This window comes from Perca fluviatilis, chromosome 15 (assembly GCF_010015445.1).
Source record: "Perca fluviatilis chromosome 15, GENO_Pfluv_1.0, whole genome shotgun sequence".
Classification (NCBI taxonomy): Eukaryota; Metazoa; Chordata; class Actinopteri; order Perciformes; family Percidae; genus Perca; species Perca fluviatilis.
The window spans coordinates 18,556,041-18,578,623 of NC_053126.1; the positions used below are offsets into that span (position 1 = coordinate 18,556,041).

The window sequence follows — 22,583 nt, forward strand, 5'->3', positions numbered from 1 at the left end:
AACATTGATTTTGGCCAGACAGTTCTTTTTCTTTCGTTCTGTCATTGGCCTAATTTAAAAACAAATAAAAAGAAAATTTTTAGAGAATAAATTGTGCAATTGGATGTATAATTGGTCTTTCCAGAAATTCATCTTCTCTTGGCATGTACAGACAGTGACAGCCTATTTAGTGTGAGTCAGATCACAGTCAACTTCATGTCAAACTGACACAGGGGAAACAGAGCACTCTCATTCGTAGGACTCCATGGTAACCCTCATCCCTGCTTGTTCATTTTAGAGGGACATGGTGTACTCGTCTCGCGACTCCTCCCCAACTCGCCGCATCAATACCCTCCCCTCCTCTACGGCCTCGGCGTCCTCTGGTTCTCCATCCCGCTCACGCCTCTCCTACAGCGGCGGCCGTCCTCCATCCTTCACTGGGTCCCACTCCCAGCATGAACAACCCAGACATCCCCACCATCCCTCAGCCGGCCATGGTGCCAACGTAGGCCTGTCTCCCTCACCCAGCGCCATCCTGGAGCGCCGCGATGTCAAGCCTGATGAAGAAGTTTCTGCAAAGAATATGGCGCTGATGAAGAACGAGGGGCTGTATGCAGATCCCTACAGCCTTATGCACGAGGGCCGCCTCAGCATCGCCTCCACTCAGTCGTTAGCTGCCATCGGAGACCCCTTCAGCTTCCCTGTTTCCAGTGGCCTGTACCGCCGTGGCTCTGTGCGCTCCCTCAGCACCTACTCAGCCGCTGCTCTTCAAGGGGACCTGGAGGACTCCCTCTACAAGCCTGGAGGTTCGCTCTACGCTGACACATACTCCTCAGCCACACTGGGCATGGGTTTTCGCATGCCGCCCTCATCCCCGCAGAAAGTCCCTGACATGCAGCTGAGGGACAGGGACTCGTATTCTAGCTCACCCAGCAGAGCCTCACCTGTCAGGCAGACCTTCCGCAAGGACTCTGCCTCCTCCTCTGTGTTTGTGGAGAGCCCGAAGTCGAGGCCCAGCTCCAGTTCAGAGCCTCTGTGCCTGACAGCTGGGCCTGGGGAGGGTGGCAGGGCCACGCCTGGCTTTGGTTCTTCAATGTCTGGACAGGACCCTGACAGCAGCAGGTCAGTACGAGTCTGGGTGGTGAGTTTCATTAAGGTATTTTGTATTGTTTAAAGAAGGTCCTGGAAACATTTTTTCTTAAAAGCTTCTGCTCTAGCTTCTGAGTGAGTCCTAACACAAAATTATCTGCCAAAATACTAAAAAGAAATTAGCATGAAAGGTTTCTGTATTTGTGTTTTCTCAGTTTTGTCCTCACTGGTTTCAAACCACACTCACACAATCCTAATCAGGAGGATCAGCTGAATTTTAAATGTTTTAAACTTTAATTGTGACTTGTGACTAACTTAATTACAGGCATATATTTAAAACCAAGTTTGCATGCACTTTTTAAGCTTCATTGCTTACTCTACAGCTCTGTATGTTGAATTTCTTTTATCAATTTTTTTTACGTTATCCAAGTGTTCCTCTGCCTTTGTGTGTTTAGCGTTTGGTGAGACATATGTGGTATTTTATTTTACAGGGATCATCGCCTGGAGCGTATGGAGGCAATGGAGAAGCAGATAGCCAGCCTTACTGGCCTGGTCCAGAGTGTGCTGACCAGAGCACCAGACAGTGATAGCACGTAAGACTCTCCATTATACCCCATTAACCCTCCAAAACTCACAGATACAGCTTCACGTCAGACACGTATGGAGCATTATCGATAGGAGCAGCAGCAGGCTATTATCACAGCCATTATCAGCTCCATAGCAAATAGTGAAGTGGTACTTTGTGTGAGCACAGCACAAGTACAAAGCACTAAACATTAGCTACACAGCACTGTGCTATTGATTTATTCATTGATACATAGAGATGTGCTTTTCAGTAGATTTTAAGTTCCTCATTTACATGGAACATTGTTGTCATGGCACTTTAGTCTCATGAACACAACAGGGGCTCATTAACAAGAAGATAACTTGTTAATGTAATCAGTCTGATAGTGTCCAGTAGTAGTGCTGTTAGCGTTAGCACTGTAATTGCCTTGCCCTGTGGCCGTTGATCCTCAGATGCGGCCTGCTGCGTCTCTGCATGATGGCGGGCTGCCCTCCGGACCAAGGGACGGAGTTCTCACGGCCATTACCTTTCTCTTCCAGCGAGAAGACCGAAACCAACAGTGACGGCTCCGCCACTGGAAGTGAGTACAGCAGCGTAATTGCCACCTTGTTACTAACACCACTGCTGTGCTGATCTTTTTAGGAATTATTTTACGCTTTCATTTTCCTGAAAACAATGCACTGCAAATTTTTGACAATGCTCTCACAATGGTCCTGCTTGGTTCAGTTAAGAGTTGTTGAGTTGGTTATTTTAAGGGCTTTTTAAATTTGTAGTTTAGTCCATTCGGTCCAATCCAGGAGAAAAAAATTATAGGCTGTTGACTTTTAGTTCTGGTCCTGTTTCTGTTCACACTGGCTTTTTAACTAACAAACCAAGAGCTGTAAACAGGACCAGAACTAAAAGTAAATACAGACTGACCAGTAACTCATTCATTGGGCAGTTTTGGCAATTGTCATCCTGCATCCAACTCACTCAATTTGAAATCATGCTAAAATCACACAAATACTAACAAATAATTCTGTGGTTGGTCCTCCCCTCCCTTTCATGCTGTCTCAGTCCTGTTTAGTCTGCATCAGCGTTTGATTGACAGCTTTCACACCAGCCTAAATGAACCAAACTAAACAGTTTTAACCGAACAAAACCGGCTAACTCATTCATCTCTTTCTTTTCTGTTTCACTATCTTTGTCTTTCTCCGACTACTGACGTTGATGATTCATTCCTAATGACTCATTCACCATTTGAAAACACAGCTAAAAACTTATTGCTGGTCAAATTGATTTTAGGTTTGGGGCCTTTAAAGTAACAGGACAATTGAGTATTGTCCTACTTACTCAGATGAGAAAAGCATTAATTTCATCAATTTGTGCAGAATGGAGAAGTATTTAGCCTCACTAAGCACAAATACAGGAAGCAGGGAGGGAAATGTTGGTAAAAGCTTTGATAAAAATGAAAATGTGTACCTTCTAACAGCTTGAAGCTGTTGAAAGGTGTTAAACAAACAAACATACAAAACTGTCAACATAACCTTCTTGACGAGGTAATAAGACAGCTTTGAAGTATTTGGAAGGTTTATTTTTGTAATTTTTTTACTATCACTATACTGCATAGAGATGGAATTTTATGTTTAAGGGAATTTCTGAAAATATCAGACTTTAACTTCAAAATATATATTTGTCAGCATAGAATATTTGAAATAATGAAAGGAATCGTTTCAGGTGTAGCGTAATACATACTGAACATCATTTTATCATCCTGCTTTTCTTTTATTCCTCTAATTCCCCTTTCTGTCCTTTTTTCCTCTATGTCCCTAATTTTGTAGCGCAGTTTTGGCACAAACAAACCTTTTCTGTGGCCAGACCTTCACAGGGCCAGTGCAGGGACACAGTAGTCTTTGAATCTTCCTCACAAATTGATACACGGCCAAAAGACTAAACCATCACTGGAATCATTTTCTCTAGTGTAGTCAATAAAAAATCTCTCCAGGATCATCATTCTGTAAATATGAACTTTTAAGACTTTCCTCTTCCTCATTGTCTCTCTATTACACCCTCTTAATTTCTCTTTAACTTGCTCACTCTTTCTATATTCCAACAGGACGGCTGAAACAGAAAGGTAGTTGCCATCTCCTATTCTATCGCCCTTTTTATTTCTCCTATCAGACTCATGGCTCTCTGTATGGGTGTGTGTTGTTGCTGGGTAGCTGGCAGTGTCTATCCTCACGTTTTCCTCCTGGCTGGTTTCCCAGAGAGTGGACCCCCTCATTCTGTCTCTCTCTACTTTCTGCTTGGTTTTTCCTTTGGGAATTTAAGAAGGCTGTTTTGTCACAGACGGCTCTCCTTTGTGTGTGTGTGTGTGTGTGTGTGTGTGTGTGTGTGTGTGTGTGTGTGTGTGTGTGTGTGTGTGTGTGTGTCTGTGTGTGTGTGTGTGTGTGTGTGTGTGTGTGTGTGTGTGTGTGTGTGTGTGTGTGTGTGTGTGTGTGTGTGTGAATAGTTGGGGAGTCAATGGCCATACTCACAAAGCCCTGTGTTAAGATAAGAGCATGGTTATCCCCCTGTGTGTCACTACTGAATAGACTAATTGCACTTCTATATGGGTTACTAATAGCATGAGCAGGTCTTACAGTAAAAAGGTAAAGAGGCCACAGCTTGCCCTCAAGGATGGGGCAAAACAAAATGTGTAGTTGCTGTAAATCACTGAGGTCGGTTTTTAAAAGCCTTAGGCGACTGCAATTCTCCTCCTTGTTGTCCCGTTGTTACTGTATGCTGTTATGGCAGCGATAGCTAATTTCACAACTTCAACAAGCTATTCTGATGAGGCTAGCAAGGCTAACATTGATACAATTCATTTCCAAATAGTCGCTGAGTGTACAACCCTTGCCCCTGCTGAAGTAAGAGCAATACATGTTATCTGTAACGTGTGTGTGTGCGTGTGTGTGTGTGTGAATAGCTGGGGAGTCAATGGCCACACTTTCAAAGCCCTGTGTTAAGATAAGAGCATGGATATCCCCCTGTGTGTCACTACCGAATACACTAATTGCACTTCTATATGGGTTACTAATAGCATGAGCTTACATTTTTCCCAGAGGACTATTAGTTTTGTGAATATGGTGCATTTTTTGCATTCACACACTGTATTTGTTTCAGTGTGTGCACATGTGTCCAGATTTTCTATATATGTACATTTCTTTAGGTCTGTGTGCGGTGTGTGTGTTACAGTTTGTACTGTGTCATGCTCACCGGAGCACAGCCCAGCAAACTAACCAATTTGTTTCCCAACCGAACTCCTGGTGACCCCCCATGTCCTGCTCTGTGATTGGCAGCTCATACACCGTCGGCACCTCTAGCTCTGATGCCACCACCACCTTCTAACACAACCCCAGTGAACAGCGCCGGCCGCTTGCAGATGCAGCTCCACCTGCACGGCCTGCAGCAAAACGCCACCGACCTGCGCAAACAGCTTGGCCAGCTACGCAAAATACAGGTATATAGTATATCATCATCATCATATCATATTCTTTATTCAGGACACACACAAATGGTCCATAGCACAATACAAAAACATAGCAAAATACAAACAAATACAAGATAAAACACATACAATAAGAAATGACTACAACAATCAGAATTCCACAATACACATAAAGAGTGTTCAGATATTAGTATATAGACTAAAACGCCAATGGTTCCACAATATCGAAGTGAACCTAACTGCACTCAATGCAGGGTTCGCTAGTGTTGCAATGATGCTGTTATATGACTCCGTTAGTCTACACATACATCTGTACATGAGATTCCTGAGTACAGCAGGACAGGTGAATACATTAACACTTACAAACATTTGGCTTGCACTGCTCCATCGTGGCATTTTAAGCAGCAGCCTCATACCATCATTATATGCCACATTGAGTTTCTGCATACTGCTTTTTTTATAGCGACGCCACAAGTGGGCAGTATACATTGGAGTACAAAAAGCTTTAAAAAGTGTGGTCTTCACAGACAGTGAACACATACTAAATTTGCGATTCAGCATATTAGCTTGTGCATACAAAATATAATACTGTCTATGAATGTCCCTATCATCAGACAGGTCATCACTTATATAGAGCCCTAAGTATTTGACCTCATCACACACTTTAAGGACAGTACCAGAGAGAGAGAAATCAGGAAATGACAGTTTATTGTCGTCCCTGCTTCTAGCAATCATTATATTACTCTTCTTAGAATTGAACTTAATATCAAAGTCTGAGCCATATTGGGAGCAGACCCTTAGTAGCTGTTGAAGGCCAGCACTATATAGACAGAGAATGACCAAATCATCTGCGTACATCAGGTGGTTGATAATGGTGTCCCCAACCATACAACCTGTTCCACAGTTGTTTAACAACTTTGATAGATCATCATATATCCATCCAGATAATCCATTTAAAAAAAAAGAAAATTTTAAAGAGCCTGTTTACCCAAATTGTGCTTTGTAAAAAGCCGAATGACGTAGGGCCATTCTTTGCAGGGTCCATCATACCTCACTGTTGACATACATGTTATACAAAATGTAAGACCACATCATGCACTCTACATGGGGTTTGCTTTTGTTCCACAGATTGCCCCAAAGTTGTAGAAAACGGCTAAATTAGTTTTCAATATTTGAATTCTGTTATTTTCTACATTCAGCAGAACCATTTTGTGATGTCGAATGTATACGAAACAGTATTTCAACACGTGTACTGTATGCAGGAGCAGTGGTTTTGAGGTTTTTTTGATCTTCACTTCAATACTATACCTACAGAAAATAACACCTGCAAGTTCACATAGCTGTGTTGCATGACATATTGAGGGCATTGTGCCTTTTGAGAATTAATAATGAAATAGAACGAGTGGAAGATAAAAGCTCAGTTCACATGGCAAAGTATTCTACAAAGATACAGAATGTCATGATGGATGCAGAATCCGATGAAATGCCACAAAGAAGGATTAACGGAAATCTGGAGATGAGGCCCTCAGTTATCCCATTTATCTCTGATGCCAGTGATGCCATGGTTACTGCAGGAAGAGATGATGAGTTAAATGCGTTCAGTGGCAGAGGAGGAGATTTAAGTCTCTTGCAGGGGAAAAGAGAAAGGAGGAGCAATGGGAGTGACTTTTATTTGTTCCCTGACAGCAGTCAAAAGGACTTACTGAACTGGCCGAGACAGGGAGCCAAACAACCGAGGCTGTGTGGTACCCAGAGAGGACAGTTTTGCTTCTTTTTTTTACCTGTATGGGTGCCCAAGTGTGACCTCTGCACCTGGACCCATATTGTTGCCCATGGCGATGCCACCGGCTTAAATTTTACATGTGGCTCATGAAATATACAGAGGGAGCGTGCAGGAGAGAGACGCAACTGGGAGAGAGACAGCACAGTGCTGCAAGATAAGAAAATACCAACAAATTTATTTTTCTTTCTTTTATATTTTTTTTAAACTCATATTCCCTGTGTTTGGCCTTATGCATCTGCAGCATCATTGGTAGTACAATGGGGAATACTGTGTAATTGCAAATGTTAGTGATATTGTTGTCTTGTTTCACTTCCTGGAACATAAGGCTGATCAATTATTGATTTGTCTTGCTTACCAGGTGTTTTCATCTCAGGGAGTTGTATTACATGCAGTAGTCCTGTAGAATATTCCATTCATAACACTGAGAGGGAGCTCAGTTCACGCTCAGTGCTTCTTTCATGCACAGCCTTTGTTCTCCTCAGGGCATTCCAGCTTTTTCTGTTAGGAGAAACATATATGTGCAGGAGCTGAAACACACACACCACAGAGGGAACTGCATATGCATCTAGCCATGCTTGTAAGGCTAAAGACTCACAAGCAATCGCTAAAAAACACATAAGCAGTCAAGGCTAGAGCAAAATGTTCTTCTGGCATAACAAGGCAGAGAAGGTCTTAAGGTAAAGAGGCCACAGCTTGCCCTCTCAAGGATGGGGCAAAATAAAATGTGTAGTTGCTGTAAATCACTGAGGTCTGTTTTGAAAAGCCATAGGCGACTGCAATTCTCCTCTTTGTTGTCCCGTTGTTATGCTGCTGTGGCAGCGATAGCTCATTTCACAACTTCACCAAGCTATTCACATGAGGCTAGCAAGGCTAACATTGATACAATTCATTTCCAAATAGTCGCTGAGTGTACAACCTTTGCCCCTGCTGAAGTAAGAGCAATACATGTTATCTGTAACGTGTGTGTGTGTGTGTGTGTGTGTCTGTGTGTCTGTGTGTCTGTCTGTGTGTATCTGTGTGTGTGCGCACGCGCAGATGGAGAACCAGGATTCGGTGCGAACTCTGTTGAAGCGGACAGAAGCGGAGCTAAACGTGCGTGTGGCCGATGCCTTGAGGAAACAGGAGGATCCTCTACAGAGACAGCGCCTCCTGGTGGAGGAGGAGAGACTCAAGTACCTCAATGAGGAGGAGCTCATCATCCAGCAGCTCCAGTCAGTAAAAGGATAAGACTTAGTATTAAGCAATAATGACCTCTCATTAAATCTTTAGTTTTTATAAATCAATAATAATCCAAATATTAGTTATTAAAAGACGAATATATGCATTGGTATTAATATGAATGATTTTTTTGTCTGTGTGTTGAAGATATTAGTTGACAGTTATCTTGTTTAAAATGATCCTACATTACATATTTCATAATTGCTTCAAAAATGACAAAGTTCATATCTTTTTTATAATTAGATGACTCACAGGGTGACACAGTGATAGGATGAAATTGCAACTGTAATTAAGCCCGGCATAGAGCAAGATGCTTATTAAGATTTGAGGTATGAGACGGTCTAGTAACTAATTGAAGTGACTGCAAAACCAGAGCAGAGAGCTACCTTGAGATTTTTATAATCAGATAACTTGCTTCTGTCTCATATGTGGAAATGTTCTGCATTAATATGTCCTGGTTCTCTCTGTGAGCGGCACAAGAGTTCCTGAATCTCACTCTGAGCGGCATTTTGATTGCAAACTAATTGGCTGTACTGTTAAGATGATCTCTGCTAATCAATGTTGGTTATTCAGCCTGCCTAATGGCCAATTTATTTCAGTTAATTATACATGGAACTTTCATTCATTAAATAACTTAAGGCCGATTTATTTGCCGTAAGTCTAAACAGACAAGACACACACTCAATATTAGAGCTGAGCAAACGCACATTTGTACAGATTCTCTGTACTACTTTTCACCTCAGTTGTTTTAAAACTTCTGAGTACCCGTCCACACTCCTCCAGTTCAGCTGTCCAGAACTGTTGGTCTTGCTGCCAGTTGATTGAGAGACAGTTGATTGGTGGAAGTTTTTTCCTGAAACTCAAATAGCATAATTCTGAGATAAATATTCAGTAAAATTTAGGTGTAGCAGAGGATTCCCTGGTGTTCAGCCTTCTGTCTGTTCCATCTCAGTGACCTGGAGAAGTCAGTGGAGGAGATCCAGAAGGAGTCGTCTGTCAACCACAAGCTGGTGACAGTGCAGGAGCTGGAGGAGAAGGCCACTGTTCTGAGAAAGCTGGGAGAAACACTCACAGAACTGAAAAGTGAGTCATACTGGCGCATTTCACATTTTGTGCACAGGCACGTAACAGAAAACACAGTTTAAAATGCACTCAATGCATAATTACTCACCAAGGCACTTGTTGTCACCTACAGTCATTCTGTCAAACAATTAATCAGTCTCAGATTGCTCATTGTTTTAATGAACCCCCTGACCATTTACAGTAGTTCACCGTGCTTTTTATTGATTACCCAAAAAGGCTTTCAAGTGGAATTGATTTGTTTGAGGGGAACATGGTTGGCTTCCTGTGTTACTCCTCTCCTTTATCCTGCAGATCAGTTCCCAGGCCTGCAGAGTAAGATGCGGGTGGTGCTCAGGGTGGAGGTGGAGGCCGTCAAATTCCTGAAAGAAGAGCCACACAGGCTTGATGCCCTTTTAAAACGCTGCAAGACTATAACTGACACCCTCGCCACCATGCGCAAGTATGAACCTGCTCCGACTAAGAGCAACAGTACAGCAGTGCTCTATATGCTAGTTAAGGAAAGCCAATTTGTGTTGAATTAAAGAAGCTAAATAAACTCGTATGAACTGTCCTTACATGGACTTGGAGATGGAAAAGTTTTAAGTAATCCTATAAATACTGAGTGCATTTGTGTAATAAATTCTTCCATAGTGATATGTAGTGAAATATGTCGGGTATTAGCTGACATGACAAAACCTACCCATTTGTAAATCAATTCAAGGAAGGCTTTTTCATTTGTACCTCTGCCAAAGAGATTATGTTTTCACCCCTCTTTGTTTGTGTGTCAGCAGAACATTATGGATTTTTATAAAATGAGGTGGACAGACAGGCCTTGGACCAAGGAAAATTGATTAGATATTGCTGTGGAATCAGATCAGAGATTTCCAACAGTAAACAATTATTAGACAGAGCGATGTTTTAAAATCATAATGTATGTAGACAAAAGGTGCCCTGAAGGGTTCATTCAAGCAGCTAGTATTAATGTGACCACTTGGCTTTATGGGTGACACCCTAATAAAGGCTCTTTTCAGGCACATGAATACATATTTTTTAATGTTATGGTGAGTGTGCCTTTAGGCATTCTGTCCTCTATCTTACAGTCATGACACATCTATCTTTCTATCAATTTATTTAAAAAATTTTTTAAATCTTTATTTATCCAGGTAAGTCGATTGAGAACAACTTCTCATTTGCAACGACGACCTGTTACATTCACACAGTTACACATTCATACCTGGAAGCTGCCCAGTACAACCACAGTCTGATCTGCTGACCACTGAGCAGCTCCACTGGAGCGGTTGGGGGTTAAGGGCCTTGCTCAAGTGCACCTCAGTGGTGGTAATGAGGGAGGGACAAGCGCTGCTCTTTCACTTTCCCAACCCAGATTTTATCCTGTCGATCTGAACCGGCAACCTCCCGGTCCCAAGCTCGCTTCTTTAACCTTTAGGCCACCACTGCCCCCATTTAATCAGCCTTGTGTCCAAAAAGCACCCACAGTTTAATTAACCTCACTGATCAAAAGAGCTTATCAAATTAATTTTATCCTCTCGTCTTTGTGGGTAAAAGAGAGAGAATTGGAGAATGATTCAGTATTGGCAGAGGTTTGTACCCTTCACGGTGTTTCGAGCTTTGAAAAAAAGTTTTTGGGCATTCAGCAACACTTGTTTTTACTTCAGGTGATGGATTATTCATGTTTTTGTTTGTGTTACATTTTAAAAAATTGAGAACTAATCTTCAATGTTTTACCAGACAAGCGAATGATGGAGTGTGGAAGAAGCAGGAGGACTTCTCTATTCCTTCATCAAAGCACAATGACGACTTGCGAAAGTTTTCAGACTTTGACCTCACCACCAGCCCGCCACTCACCATCAATGACATTGGGGGAGGCAACAGCCTGTCCAACTGGAGCCCCCACTCCAGCCTCAGCCGTGGCCACGGAAACCTGTCTGGCCCTCACAAGGACAATCATCCTCCTGTTCCCCACAAAGGCAAAGCCCTGGAGGAGCTGGAACGCCGTGCTTTAGCTGACAAAGCTTTATCCGTGGAGGTCCGACTGGTAGGATTTATTTCTGTTTTCATCTTTTTCTTTCTCTGGTCTCACATAGTCTGCATTACAGATCATATAACATCATAGTTACACCAGTTCTGCAACACCACATGGCTGTGTGTTATAAAGTGTTTAGATCAGTGTCTGCACTTCACAGGCAGCAGAGCGGGACTGGGAGGAGAAGCGGGCCAGTCTGACCCAGTACAGCGCCCAGGACATCAACCGGTTGCTGGAAGAGACCCAGGCTGAGTTATTAAAAGCTATTCCAGACCTGGACTTTGCTGCCAAGCAAATCAAGCCCTCCTCTAACACGCCATCCTCCCAGATCCCCCAAAGTGGGGTAGGAACCCCAGAGCACCGCGTCAGCAAGCCCCAGCACAAGCTCTCAGGGAAAGATGGAGGATCCAGGCGTGGCTCTGGTGAGATGGAGAGTTCAGGAAAAACAGTCTGCATCATTATCAAGCGAAAACATTGCCTCTTCAAATTGTCATCTTTTTGAGAGCTAAGAAAAGCAGATTTGTTTTCAGGGAAAATCATCGTGCATTTTAAAATTATTCCAATTAGTTTTACAAACCCCGCAGGTCAACATGTGTTTGACAAACTGAAATGAAATAGGAAAAATATCAAAACTGGAGATACAGTATAGATTCTAAGACAGTTAGTTTTATAAATGCAACAAGTTACTCAACATAACATTTAATATTGAGTAAAGCAGGTTTTACATAATATGTCTGCAATTGCGTCATAGCTTGTCCTAATTTCACTGTAATGCCACTGTCACTGTATGAGTCCTTTCTCAAGATGCCTGAATTACTTCCTTTTCCAGATGAGTTGACAGTGCCGCGGTATCGCACAGAGAAACCCTCCAAGTCTCCTCCTCCTCCACCACCTAGACGCAGTTTCCCGTCTTCTCCAGGCATAACCAGCCGCAGCGGAGAGCCCCTCATTCCTGGGAAAAGTATAAAGGTAAGACAGAGATAATTCACAAAATACATTTGTAATATGAATGTGCATCACATAAAGTAAGGATTGTGCCATTAAATAAATTAATTGTCAAATAGGTGTTTTAATTTCATAGGGATGTTCCTCAAATGTAAATATCAACACATTAGTTTTCCCACTTAGAAAGAAGGTTATCGGTGCTAATCTATTGTTTTGTAGACCTAAACAATATTCTTGTGAGATCAAAACATGTTAAAGCTGCAAGCGTCGGAGACTGGCTTCAGATGTGTTAAAAGCCTTTTTGTGTATTTGCGATTGTAGAAGTCTGAATCTGAAGAGACTGAAGGTCAGAAGCCCCATGTAAAACTGAGGAGGACCCTGTCTGAAAACCCCCGTCCTGCGTCTACACCCCCCACACTTGCCTCTGGGGACAAGGAGGAAGGAGAGGAGGAGAGAATTGCTGCCGAATTGGAGGTAAACTGAAACATGGGATGTGTATTATGTTGATCATATACTTAATAGGCTGTTGTTCAATGGCTTAGAAAACTGCTCTCTTTTTATTATTTATGTTACTTCCACAATCTGTTACTGGCTTTTGCATGCACACATACTCACAAGCAGACATGCTCACCATCATTACCACATGTTCAAGCAGCAGGTGCCATATGTCCCCCTGCCCCTGGCACTGGGAGAGCCCAAAGATCACATACTGCTCAGTCACACACATCATCACCCAGGGCTCACAGATCACAACCCGGCAGATGGACCCTGATGGCTTTTTGGACTGTGTTTGAGATGGCTTGCCGGAAATTTGATGGAACACAATCATTTTTGATTATTCAGTGGCTGTTGTGTTTTTATTCTACATTTTATGACAGCTTTTGAACCTGCCTTTCCCCTCTCCAGCTGTTTGAGAGAGCCCCGCTCAGGCTCGCTCTTCCCTCTCCCCTTTCCCTGCCTGTTAGCCCTCGCAGCAGGAAAAGTGTACCCCCCAGCAGACTGGACCTGTGGCCTTCTGAGGCCTCAGGCACCGAGGTAACTCTGAGTGCTGTGGATTGCTGCCCTCTTAAGCCTTTTTTCACCCCTCCGCCACTTACAGAAACCACCAGCTACTGCTCAGCCTCCAGCCACATCCACTTCTCCTATCTCTTCAAGCAGAAATTAACACAAAGTCTTCCTTCTGCAGATAATATTTCTCACCAATTATAAATGTGTGTGCATGCTGTGTTTGAGGAAAGTCTTATTTACATACAAGCCTGTCGGTATTACATTTTTGCAGTTTACTAATTGCATTATGTATCTTAAACTGGTGTGGAGACTAGATAACCATGTATAACCACCATATACGGAATGTAATTATTTTATATTGTGATCATTTGTACACACACAACAAAGTTAAACTTGCATTAATTATTTTTTGGCCACTCGGGGCCAAGAAAAACATTAAAACCTGCTGTCATACAAACGTCACCATATCACTGGCTTATAAAGTTAACAGACAGTTGCATACACATCCAGCAGACAAGCAGACAATTATCATTCATTTGAGAGTTATGTTTCTCACCACTTCATGAATGTAAGATCTATATTCCCTCTGGTTTGATCTTCCCGAAGAAAGTATCCGCTGCTCAACTTTCTTTATTAGCTAATTGCTAATTTTGTCTGTCTGTTGATGTGCAGGTAGCGTGTACAGAGTTTTTTGTTTTTTTCTGGAAATTTAGCTGCCTATGTTGATGACAGTTTGGAGCTTCAACCATAAAGCAATTGTGCTGTAAAGCCAAAACAATTAGCTAAATATGCTAAGATAGTTGTTATGGCTAGAATACTTTTTATACTTTTTACTTAGTAATTTTTCTGTGAAGTTTAACATCTTTCTTCATCTTCTTTATTTGATGTAATGTGAAAATTGAGAATATTGATTAATGCAGGTTTATCTTTGCACAAAATAAAAAATAAAAATAAAAACATTTTATTTAGTAACAATGCACACTTTGCCTCAGAAAGCATCCTTGGCACATTAATGCACTTTGGACACAAACTTAATGCACATTTAGTTTCTTTGTATAGAATGCATCATTCCTTCACAACCACACGAGGACATTCTGTGTGAGTGTTCTGCTGTGGGTTTACAGTTGATGTGGTGTGTTTTTGTGTGTGTGTGAGAGTGAGTTAGTGTGTGTGACCAGCAGTAAAAACTTGTGTCAAACAGCTGTCCAGCTGTGCCTTACTGGACTCCTCTAGACTTGAGGGAGAGCTGCATGGGGCAGACCAAACAGGCAGCACATCAGTTGCAACAGTAAGCAGCATGCATGTTTACACACTGATACTTATGTTAAGAGGAAGTGTTCTTTCTTTTGGTTGTCAGAATCTGCAGTGATCACAAACGGAAAGTTCTTGGATTGTCCTGAAGCTAAGAGCAGTTCATTGTGTTTAAATTTAAACCGCAAGTTCTTTACTTATTTATAGGGAAGGCGCTTGTCTCCTGTTCCCCACATCGTGTTGACAGAGTGTTTGCCAGCTTCACCGACTGCCTCAGAGGATCCTGTCAGAGATTCAGCAAATGACCCTGTAGAAGAGAGTCCATCCCGAGATTGGACTGGTCACCACACCGTCTACCAGACTAAATTTTCAAAAGAAAGGGATTCATTTGGAAGCCCTCCTCAGCAAGAGCAGCATTGTTTTAAGGATGATATAGAGTTAAAACAGGAAGTTGCTCTGCTGTTGACAGAGCTGGAGGTGAGGGTGGTGTCTCCCGTTGAGGCTCGGGAGCTCTGCAGGACTATCGGAGAAGCTCTGCAGATCCTGATTATCTCACCACAGACTAGTGAAGTCCCTGAGGTCCAGCTGACTGGCCGGCCTCTCCTAGTGCTACTCCGAGAGGAAAAAACTGTCAGGGATGCCTACAGGCTGCTGTATTCCCTTTTGGAGTCATCCAAGCCAGTGCCCAAACCCAGAATAAAATCCTCCCTCTACTCGGGCCAGCAGAGCTTTCTGGTGGAGGCTCTGAGGAGAGGGATAGAGTCAGGGGATCGAGTGCTAACACTTAAGCACAACACTGAAATTAAGATTCCTGAAGTACAGCAGAAATCAATAAACATTACTCCTAAATCCAGTGGGTCATGTAGCTCTATGGACAGTCTATCCAGCCAGAGCCAAAGAAAAACAAAAGCTATCCGATGCAGCACCTACAGGAGGCTGGACAGCTTGGAGGAGACTATTCGTGAGCTGGAAAACACCTTGATAGAGATCTGTGGCCATCCAACTGCGGAGCAGCTCTACACTGAGACAATCACCAAAAGCACTCCTGTACAGATGAGAGGCAGTCCGACCTCAGAGACCAAGAAGCCACCGGTTCCACCCAAGCCATCCTCTTTCAGCCCAGCATTGATCCAGGTTCATTGCTCACACCTGCTGTGCAGATTCCCGCTCTGAAGCAGCATGCTATTTCTTTCTTCACTGCTTCTCTCTGGGTGACTGTTGGAACTTCACTTTCAAGCTTCTGATGTCTGCTCCCTGACTAAATCGGCATCTTAATTTGATTTGAAATCGAAAATATGTAGAAGGGGACAGACAACAGACTTCCTCTCTACTTGCCTGTTCTGTGGAGCTGCTATCCTGCTGAGCCCTGAGTTGTTAATTGTGTCTTTATCGATCTGTCCTGGCATCTTTTTTCTGTCTGTAAATCTAGCCAATTTCACCTTTTGTTACACCAAACAGGCAATAAAAACAAATGCATAGATGATAAAAATATCTTAAATTTCTTTTTTCTCCTCTTTACTCGTCAGCTCTATCTTCTCATCTTTGTTCTGTCTTGAAATCTACTCTCTTTCCCTCAGAAATAGTTTTAAAAACAATTATGATGTGTCAATGTACATCAGCTGTTGTGCTGTATTTAAACAAAATTTTTTTTTTATTTTTTTTTTTTTTTTTTAAAAAAGTATTAAAAAAAAGGTGTGACTTTGGTGAATTTGTTTCCAGAACATAGAAAGACAAATAATGGGTGATTACTTTAATGTAAAAACATTATTTAAAAATAAATGAAAATATAGAGCGAAAAAGTCAAGCTAGAAAATTGGGAGCAACTTGTATGAGGACAGAAATCCATCTCTTATGCCAAAACCAAATATCACTTCTACCACGTTAATATCTAATGACCACATGTGAACACTGGTAGTTTCTTTCACCTCCAGTTGACCGTAACACAACAAAAGATGTGTGATAATCAAAAGACTCATTTGGTTCCTGTGTCAGCTGCCACTTCAGTGAGATGTCTTGACAGCTTGCGTAGTATTGCTTGTTGCTCTGAATGTAGCTTCCCACTCAGGGCATGGCTGCAATAATTGACAGTTGCACTGTCGTGGTGAGTGTCAGCCCTCTGATCTAGAGCCAGGGAGCATTCCCGCAGGCATGGCTGAGGATTACAGTGTCTTTACACATTATTTCATCACTCCAACTTCAACGACGTTCAACATTTCAAAATTGATCCTTCTTCCTACTCGTGTCGAATGTTGTGTACTCACCGAATTCACACAGACCAAGTGATCTCCTTTAATTCCCCATTACACTTGAGTTTTTAATAAGCACATTAAATAAAACATTAAATATACTGTATATTTTATGTCTGAATTTAAAAAATGCAGCATCGCATCAAGAGAAGAATGGGCTCAAAAGGAAGACAAACAGGTTTCTTTGCCTTGAATTACCGCAGCAGAGAAAGATTGGCAGTTTGACACTACTGCAGTTAATCTTTTATTAGTTTTCCTTTCAGCTAATGTCTCTGTGTGCAGAAGATGCACAGTTGGATGGCTATTTGACTACATGTGTATTTGGTTTTGTGCGTATTAGAAACAGTTGACAGAGTAATTTAGCAGGAAAGATCATTAAGCACATGGCCTTGTGGATCCTGCGGTGAGGCTAGGCTACGCAACGTCAGTTTAACGCTGCGATTTTATATTCTCGTCTTTGTTATTTTCTACTGATGGATTATGAAACTCTGTGAACTGGATTGATCAATTGTATCAGCTACTGTACAAGCTCTGATCTTAAAAACCTCATTGGTTTCAGGAGAGCGACTTGCTTGCTGGGACCAAACTCTGTACTCTGAGTTAATGTGTGTCTGATGTGTGTGTGTGTCTGATGTGTAAACTAAATGCACTGAAGAGAAATAAAATGTATGAGCATGTACTGTGTGTCCAAGGTCTGATTCACACGTCTCTTGTCTTTTCTCTCCTTTCAGGGAGGGAATAGTTCAAGTGTTGGTAAGGTCCTCCACTCCTCAGCTGCCTCCAAGTTAAAGCACCTGCAGCAGAACAGCACAGACAAGACTAAAAGTGGCAGAAGAGAGGACTTCCCGAAGATCCAGGGCCAGCACCAGGTATTATCTTTATATTACCATGCAGCCTCTGTATTTACTCACCAGATCAAGCATAGATTGGCCTTTACCATCACTCTTCACCTCCACTCAGTCCTCCCCTTGCCCCACAGAACTACTGCACATCCCCACCATGCTCCACTCCTCAGTTTACATTTCACATAATGGATGGATGGATGGATGGATGGTATAATATTTAAGATATCTCTTTAATTTTGGGGGGTTTTCAAAGACAGTGACCATGATAATATTTAAATTCAAAACCAGTTTAGCTAATGATCATAAATGCTTTGATGGCAAAGTCACATTGTTGTGGCAGTCTCTTGAGTTTGTCGAAACAGTTCAAAGTATCCTCTGCAGGCTTTTTGTCCCACAGAGAGACATGTGTCAGACAGGTCACAGTGGTGGAGGATGAGCCATTCAATTATCTAAACTGTGTTTTATGTCTGAAAGTCATGAGCGATCTCTAAATATATCATTTAAACCAATTAAAAATATATAAAACACCTTTACTTAGCATTATATATTCCCATACTAGACCTGTTTAGGTCTTGAATTATGTTTTATCTCAGAAAATGTAAAACTCTGCCTGTTTGTTTTTGAATGAGAAATGAGCCTGTTCACACAGACGTACAAATACGTAGTTAAAGTCCGGAGCCTATTATATTTAATTGTAACAGGCGTTAAAAAGTTTAATTTCAGAAAACTTGCAAACTTCCTGCTGCAGCTTCTTTCTATACATATGTTGTCAAACATTTGCCTGATAGCTGGCTCATCATCTTTTTTTTTTTTTTTTTTTTTGGTTTTAATTTGCCAGCACTCCATGTTATAAATTAAGGTAAAGGACTGGACACAAGGATGCTTGATGGCCTCCAGAGGCGAGGAAATTGAACTGTTGAAGCATGTCAGTCCAGAATAGCCAAGAGAAGATTTTTGCACCACGCCTGTGCACAGGGGAAAAAAAGCTTAATGTCAATGTAATTTGAAAAATAACAGGAGCAGTGGAGTGAACCTAAACCTCCTTACCCCCACAGAATTTGACCGAGCATTCACACAAATTCAGTCTTGAAGATTGCAGAGAACTGAATGTGTTAGGCAGAGAGGGAGAGATTGGAGCGATGGGGACGTAATGAAGCTTTGGTTGCCTCAGACGGAGAAAAGATTTGGAGGAATCTCTGCAGTGCCATGTAATAATCGCCCCTTGAGTCACTGGCAATCACTGATCATTCAATGTGAAGAGGACAGCAACCTTTTTCCCCCCACCATTAAGTCTTTCACGTTTCCTCTTCTGTATCTCTCTTTCCGTCTTCCGTTTTCTGTACTCTGCAATTTATGTATGCTGGCCGTTTCTCATTTTCACTCTTCCCCTGTCAGTCTCTTTGATTCCCTGTGCTTTTAAAGTAGAGTGAATTCCTACACTTGTCTAATGAAAGCAAAATTAGTCCTATTATTTCATTATGACACTCGCACATGGCTCACTCTCTTTGTCCACAGACTGTTCAGAACAGCCATTGTGAAAAGAAGCTGTATGTGTGAAAGCTCTATCCTCCAAGGGACAGTGGGCACTCAAAGCTAATTGTCAGTGTGGGAAGTCAGTAGTCAGTACGTTTACCTGCAGTTTAAAAAAACAATTATATGCCAAGCCGTTTAGAGTGACAACATACAGGAACTGCATGACGAATAACGACAATAAACAAAGAACCAGCTGACTTAAACCAAGAGAATTAACAGTCAGCTGTGGCAGCTTTCACAATAGCCAATAACTCTACTGTAGTCCATTAGTGCACCAGTAAGAAACAAGCACAGGCCATTCATTGGGGAAGCGGAGGACTCAATATACAACTGTCAACCATCGAGGTCATACTATAATATTTTACTACTCAAACTAATATCTACTACTACAGATGTGTGTTCAATATTAAATAAATGATTATGAAATAAATAATCACAAAAATAAATTGTGTGAAAAATAAACAGAAATTTAAAAAACAAGATTACAACAACTGAAGTGATTATTATGAATATATATATATATATACTTACTTAAGTGTACTGACTTACTCTTAATTAAGCTAGCAAGCCTTATAACTGCTACCAGTTTCAGCCAGTTAGCTACTGTATAGCTAGAGCAGCAACAATGTCAAAGTAATTCTGTATTAACTTGATTGGCTGAAAGGTGAGAGGGCGGTGCAAACACCACTTTCATGAAAAGTGACAGTATGAAATAATGATAAAAAGTGGCATTGTCAAATAATTGACATGAAATACGGTGTAATTGGAAAAATTGAAATAAAAACAGACTTTCAAGCCAGTAAATAAAGCCCTTACAAGAAAGTGGTTAACAACAGATGTATCCAAGGTTGAAAGATTGGTTTGATGTTATCCACGACATAAATGTGATGGAGAAGCTCACTTTTACTGTAAGAACAAGATACATTTAAAAACTGTTGGGCATGCTGGGTTGAATTGATATCCTCACTTAGATCAGACTTTACTTAATTTATGATGATCTTCATCTTTTTTGTGCTGTATTATGTACACCAATGTGTTCCTAATACAAATTTGAATTAAAAAAAGGATATCTTAAAAGGAAAATGTCTAATGAAATCAAAATGATGATGATGCAGTTAAAGCTGTAGTGCGTAGTTTCTGTCTCCACCATGAGGAATTCTAAGTAATGACAACAACACTGTCGGCGCGTCCACGTGATACAAGCCCTCCGTGATCGCGCACACGCTCCCAGCCCTCCTCCACGCGGTTGCTAGTATGCAAGGAGGACACGGAGGATTAAAAACAACATGATGGACTCTGCAGAAGAGGTAATTATCTTCACTCGAGCTTCTGCGCGAGAAAGTTGCCGGGCAACACTAGTTTCTGAACATAGCCATACTGAGAAATACAGAGAGTTGTGTGGAGCTTTGTAGCAACTCATTTGGCAATGGCTTGAATGTAACGGACGTTCATTAATATCAAAAGGTTCTGCACTAAAGCTTTAAATTCTGATACTACAAAATGAGTGATGAAATAACATAACATAATAATGAGATGAGTTTAATTATGTCTTGAATTATTGAACAAATTTTTGGTTTATTTATATATTTCACATATAATTTCATGATTATTTTATAATGTCTTTATTTATTATTGAATACACAAACTCTGTTAACCATGCAGTGCCATGTACTGTAGCATTAGCTTGGTTGGAAATGCCAACACAAATATTTTAGCACGGTAGTCAAACCTTAATGAAGCACGATGCTGATAAGCTAGCATTGTGTTATTGGTTTCCGCAAGCTGTTGCTTTTAAAATCACTCCTTCTCTATCCGATTCCTGACATTTTTAATGTCAAACCAAGAAAACGGCACAGATCCTGACAATTTAGCTTACAGATGGATAGAGCAAAATCTGTCTTGTAATTAATTTAAAATTCTGGATAATGAAACAGCTGAGCATGGACTATGCTGGAAAAACACACTGATTATCTGCAGCTCATCTCGTCAAATTATCAAGCTGGCTGGCTCATTTGCATACAGCCTTTAAGTGCTAATTAAGAACTTTCCAACTTTCCGATGTTCACTTCACCTGGTGTTTTTTTTAACCCATCACTGACATTGTGCTTGTGATCTTTTTGAAGAGAAATCCTAATTATGCCAGCTACTTTTTCACAACTAAAACACAAGTAGGTTATTTTTTAAGTATATTTGTGCAAATTTTGTCAAAACTTTCAGCCATTAGCATCTGTCTTTCTAGGATCCACATATTATTTAGGCCTTATTATTGAGCTGTAACCTTGAAATGATCCCTATTTAGGGTAAGCCACCATAGTGCTTGCCCTAACCTAATTTCTCCCTCAAACTCACACCTGTTGATCACACTTTTGACTGATACTGTTGTTCTGACAATCAGACGTGCCCACCGTGGGTGACCTCTCTGCTCGGCCCACAGATGAAGGTAAAGGTGTCTCTTCTCTTAAACCTTTCCTGGATATAATTCCCTAAATGTGACCCCAAACTTTTACCCTAGTTCCAGTTCCCAATGGTTTTTTCTCTTTTTGTTTCCTCTGGCCAAACGATTACTGACATTTCTAAGGCATTTTGAACTCAGAAGAATGAACACACCACTTCAGAGTCTCTCAGTGGTCCCACCCTCAGCTTATACAACAATAGTTCTATATATACATTTATACCTCTTTAGCATCAGTGGCATTATCCACCAATACAAATGAAAGGCAGCTAGTGCACATTAACATGTCATGAAACCAGCTGGAGGGAGAGTTAAACATTTGAAGACATCACTGTTTATCATTTGCAATCGGCTAAAAAAAGATGCACTGGCACCACATTTTGGTTTGATGTTAGTCCTGTGTCTAGCATTGCCAATTTCAAGTTACTCAGTTGTTTTTCATCAATATAAAATATGCTGGCTGAATGAACATTATGCCGTTCAACCAATCATAATTTGGGATCCCTCCTGGATATGCTCCTCAATTCAATTCAATTTTATTTATAGTATCAAATCATAACAAAAGTTATCTCGAGACACTTTACAGATAGAGTAGGTCTAGACCACACTCTATAATTTCCAAAACCCCAACAATTACAGTAATTCCATCAAGAGCAAGCATTAGCAGTGGCTGTCGCGACAGTGGCGAGGAAAAACTCCCTTTTAGGAAGAAACCTCGGCAGACCCAGACTCTTGGTAGGCGGTGTCTGACGGGCCGGTTGGGGGTGTGATGAACAGTGCCAATAATAGTCACATTAAAGGTCACAGTGACTTTGAAGGTTATCGTGGAAGTTCATGTCATAGCAGGGCACATCGTGTCATACTGAGTAGTGCAGTCCCCTATACCGGATCCAGACTACTGCAAATAATGTGATCCAAACATACTTTATTATTGGAGCAAAAAAGAAGCATTAATGCTCAGTTTTTTGCAGATCATCAGGTACTTTTGTTAGTTTAGGCTCTGATGTTATCTGTGTCTGTTAAAATTAACTTTTTGATGGTGCTCTGTGCTCGGGCTGCCTGCTCACTAAAGCTTTACCTAGATGTATTAGAGC

General features: G+C 41.4%; 1 protein-coding gene across 5 annotated transcripts in view; it reads left to right on the forward strand.

Moving 5' to 3' along the window:
• si:ch211-278a6.1 (SRC kinase signaling inhibitor 1) overlaps positions 1-22,583 on the forward strand; it is a 117,242-nt gene that overhangs the window by 87,975 nt on the left and 6,684 nt on the right. For all 5 annotated transcript variants that reach the window (XM_039824029.1, XM_039824030.1, XM_039824031.1 and 2 more), the window contains 16 exons: positions 278-1,101; positions 1,560-1,661; positions 2,086-2,213; positions 3,729-3,746; positions 4,954-5,114; positions 7,921-8,096; positions 9,056-9,186; positions 9,478-9,625; positions 10,915-11,221; positions 11,370-11,631; positions 12,039-12,178; positions 12,476-12,628; positions 14,364-14,450; positions 14,621-15,547; positions 17,391-17,528; positions 21,433-21,477. In XM_039824029.1, the coding sequence (XP_039679963.1) occupies positions 278-1,101; positions 1,560-1,661; positions 2,086-2,213; positions 3,729-3,746; positions 4,954-5,114; positions 7,921-8,096; positions 9,056-9,186; positions 9,478-9,625; positions 10,915-11,221; positions 11,370-11,631; positions 12,039-12,178; positions 12,476-12,628; positions 14,364-14,450; positions 14,621-15,547; positions 17,391-17,528; positions 21,433-21,477 (3,747 nt within the window). The remainder of the gene's footprint in view (positions 1-277; positions 1,102-1,559; positions 1,662-2,085; positions 2,214-3,728; positions 3,747-4,953; positions 5,115-7,920; positions 8,097-9,055; positions 9,187-9,477; positions 9,626-10,914; positions 11,222-11,369; positions 11,632-12,038; positions 12,179-12,475; positions 12,629-14,363; positions 14,451-14,620; positions 15,548-17,390; positions 17,529-21,432; positions 21,478-22,583) is intronic.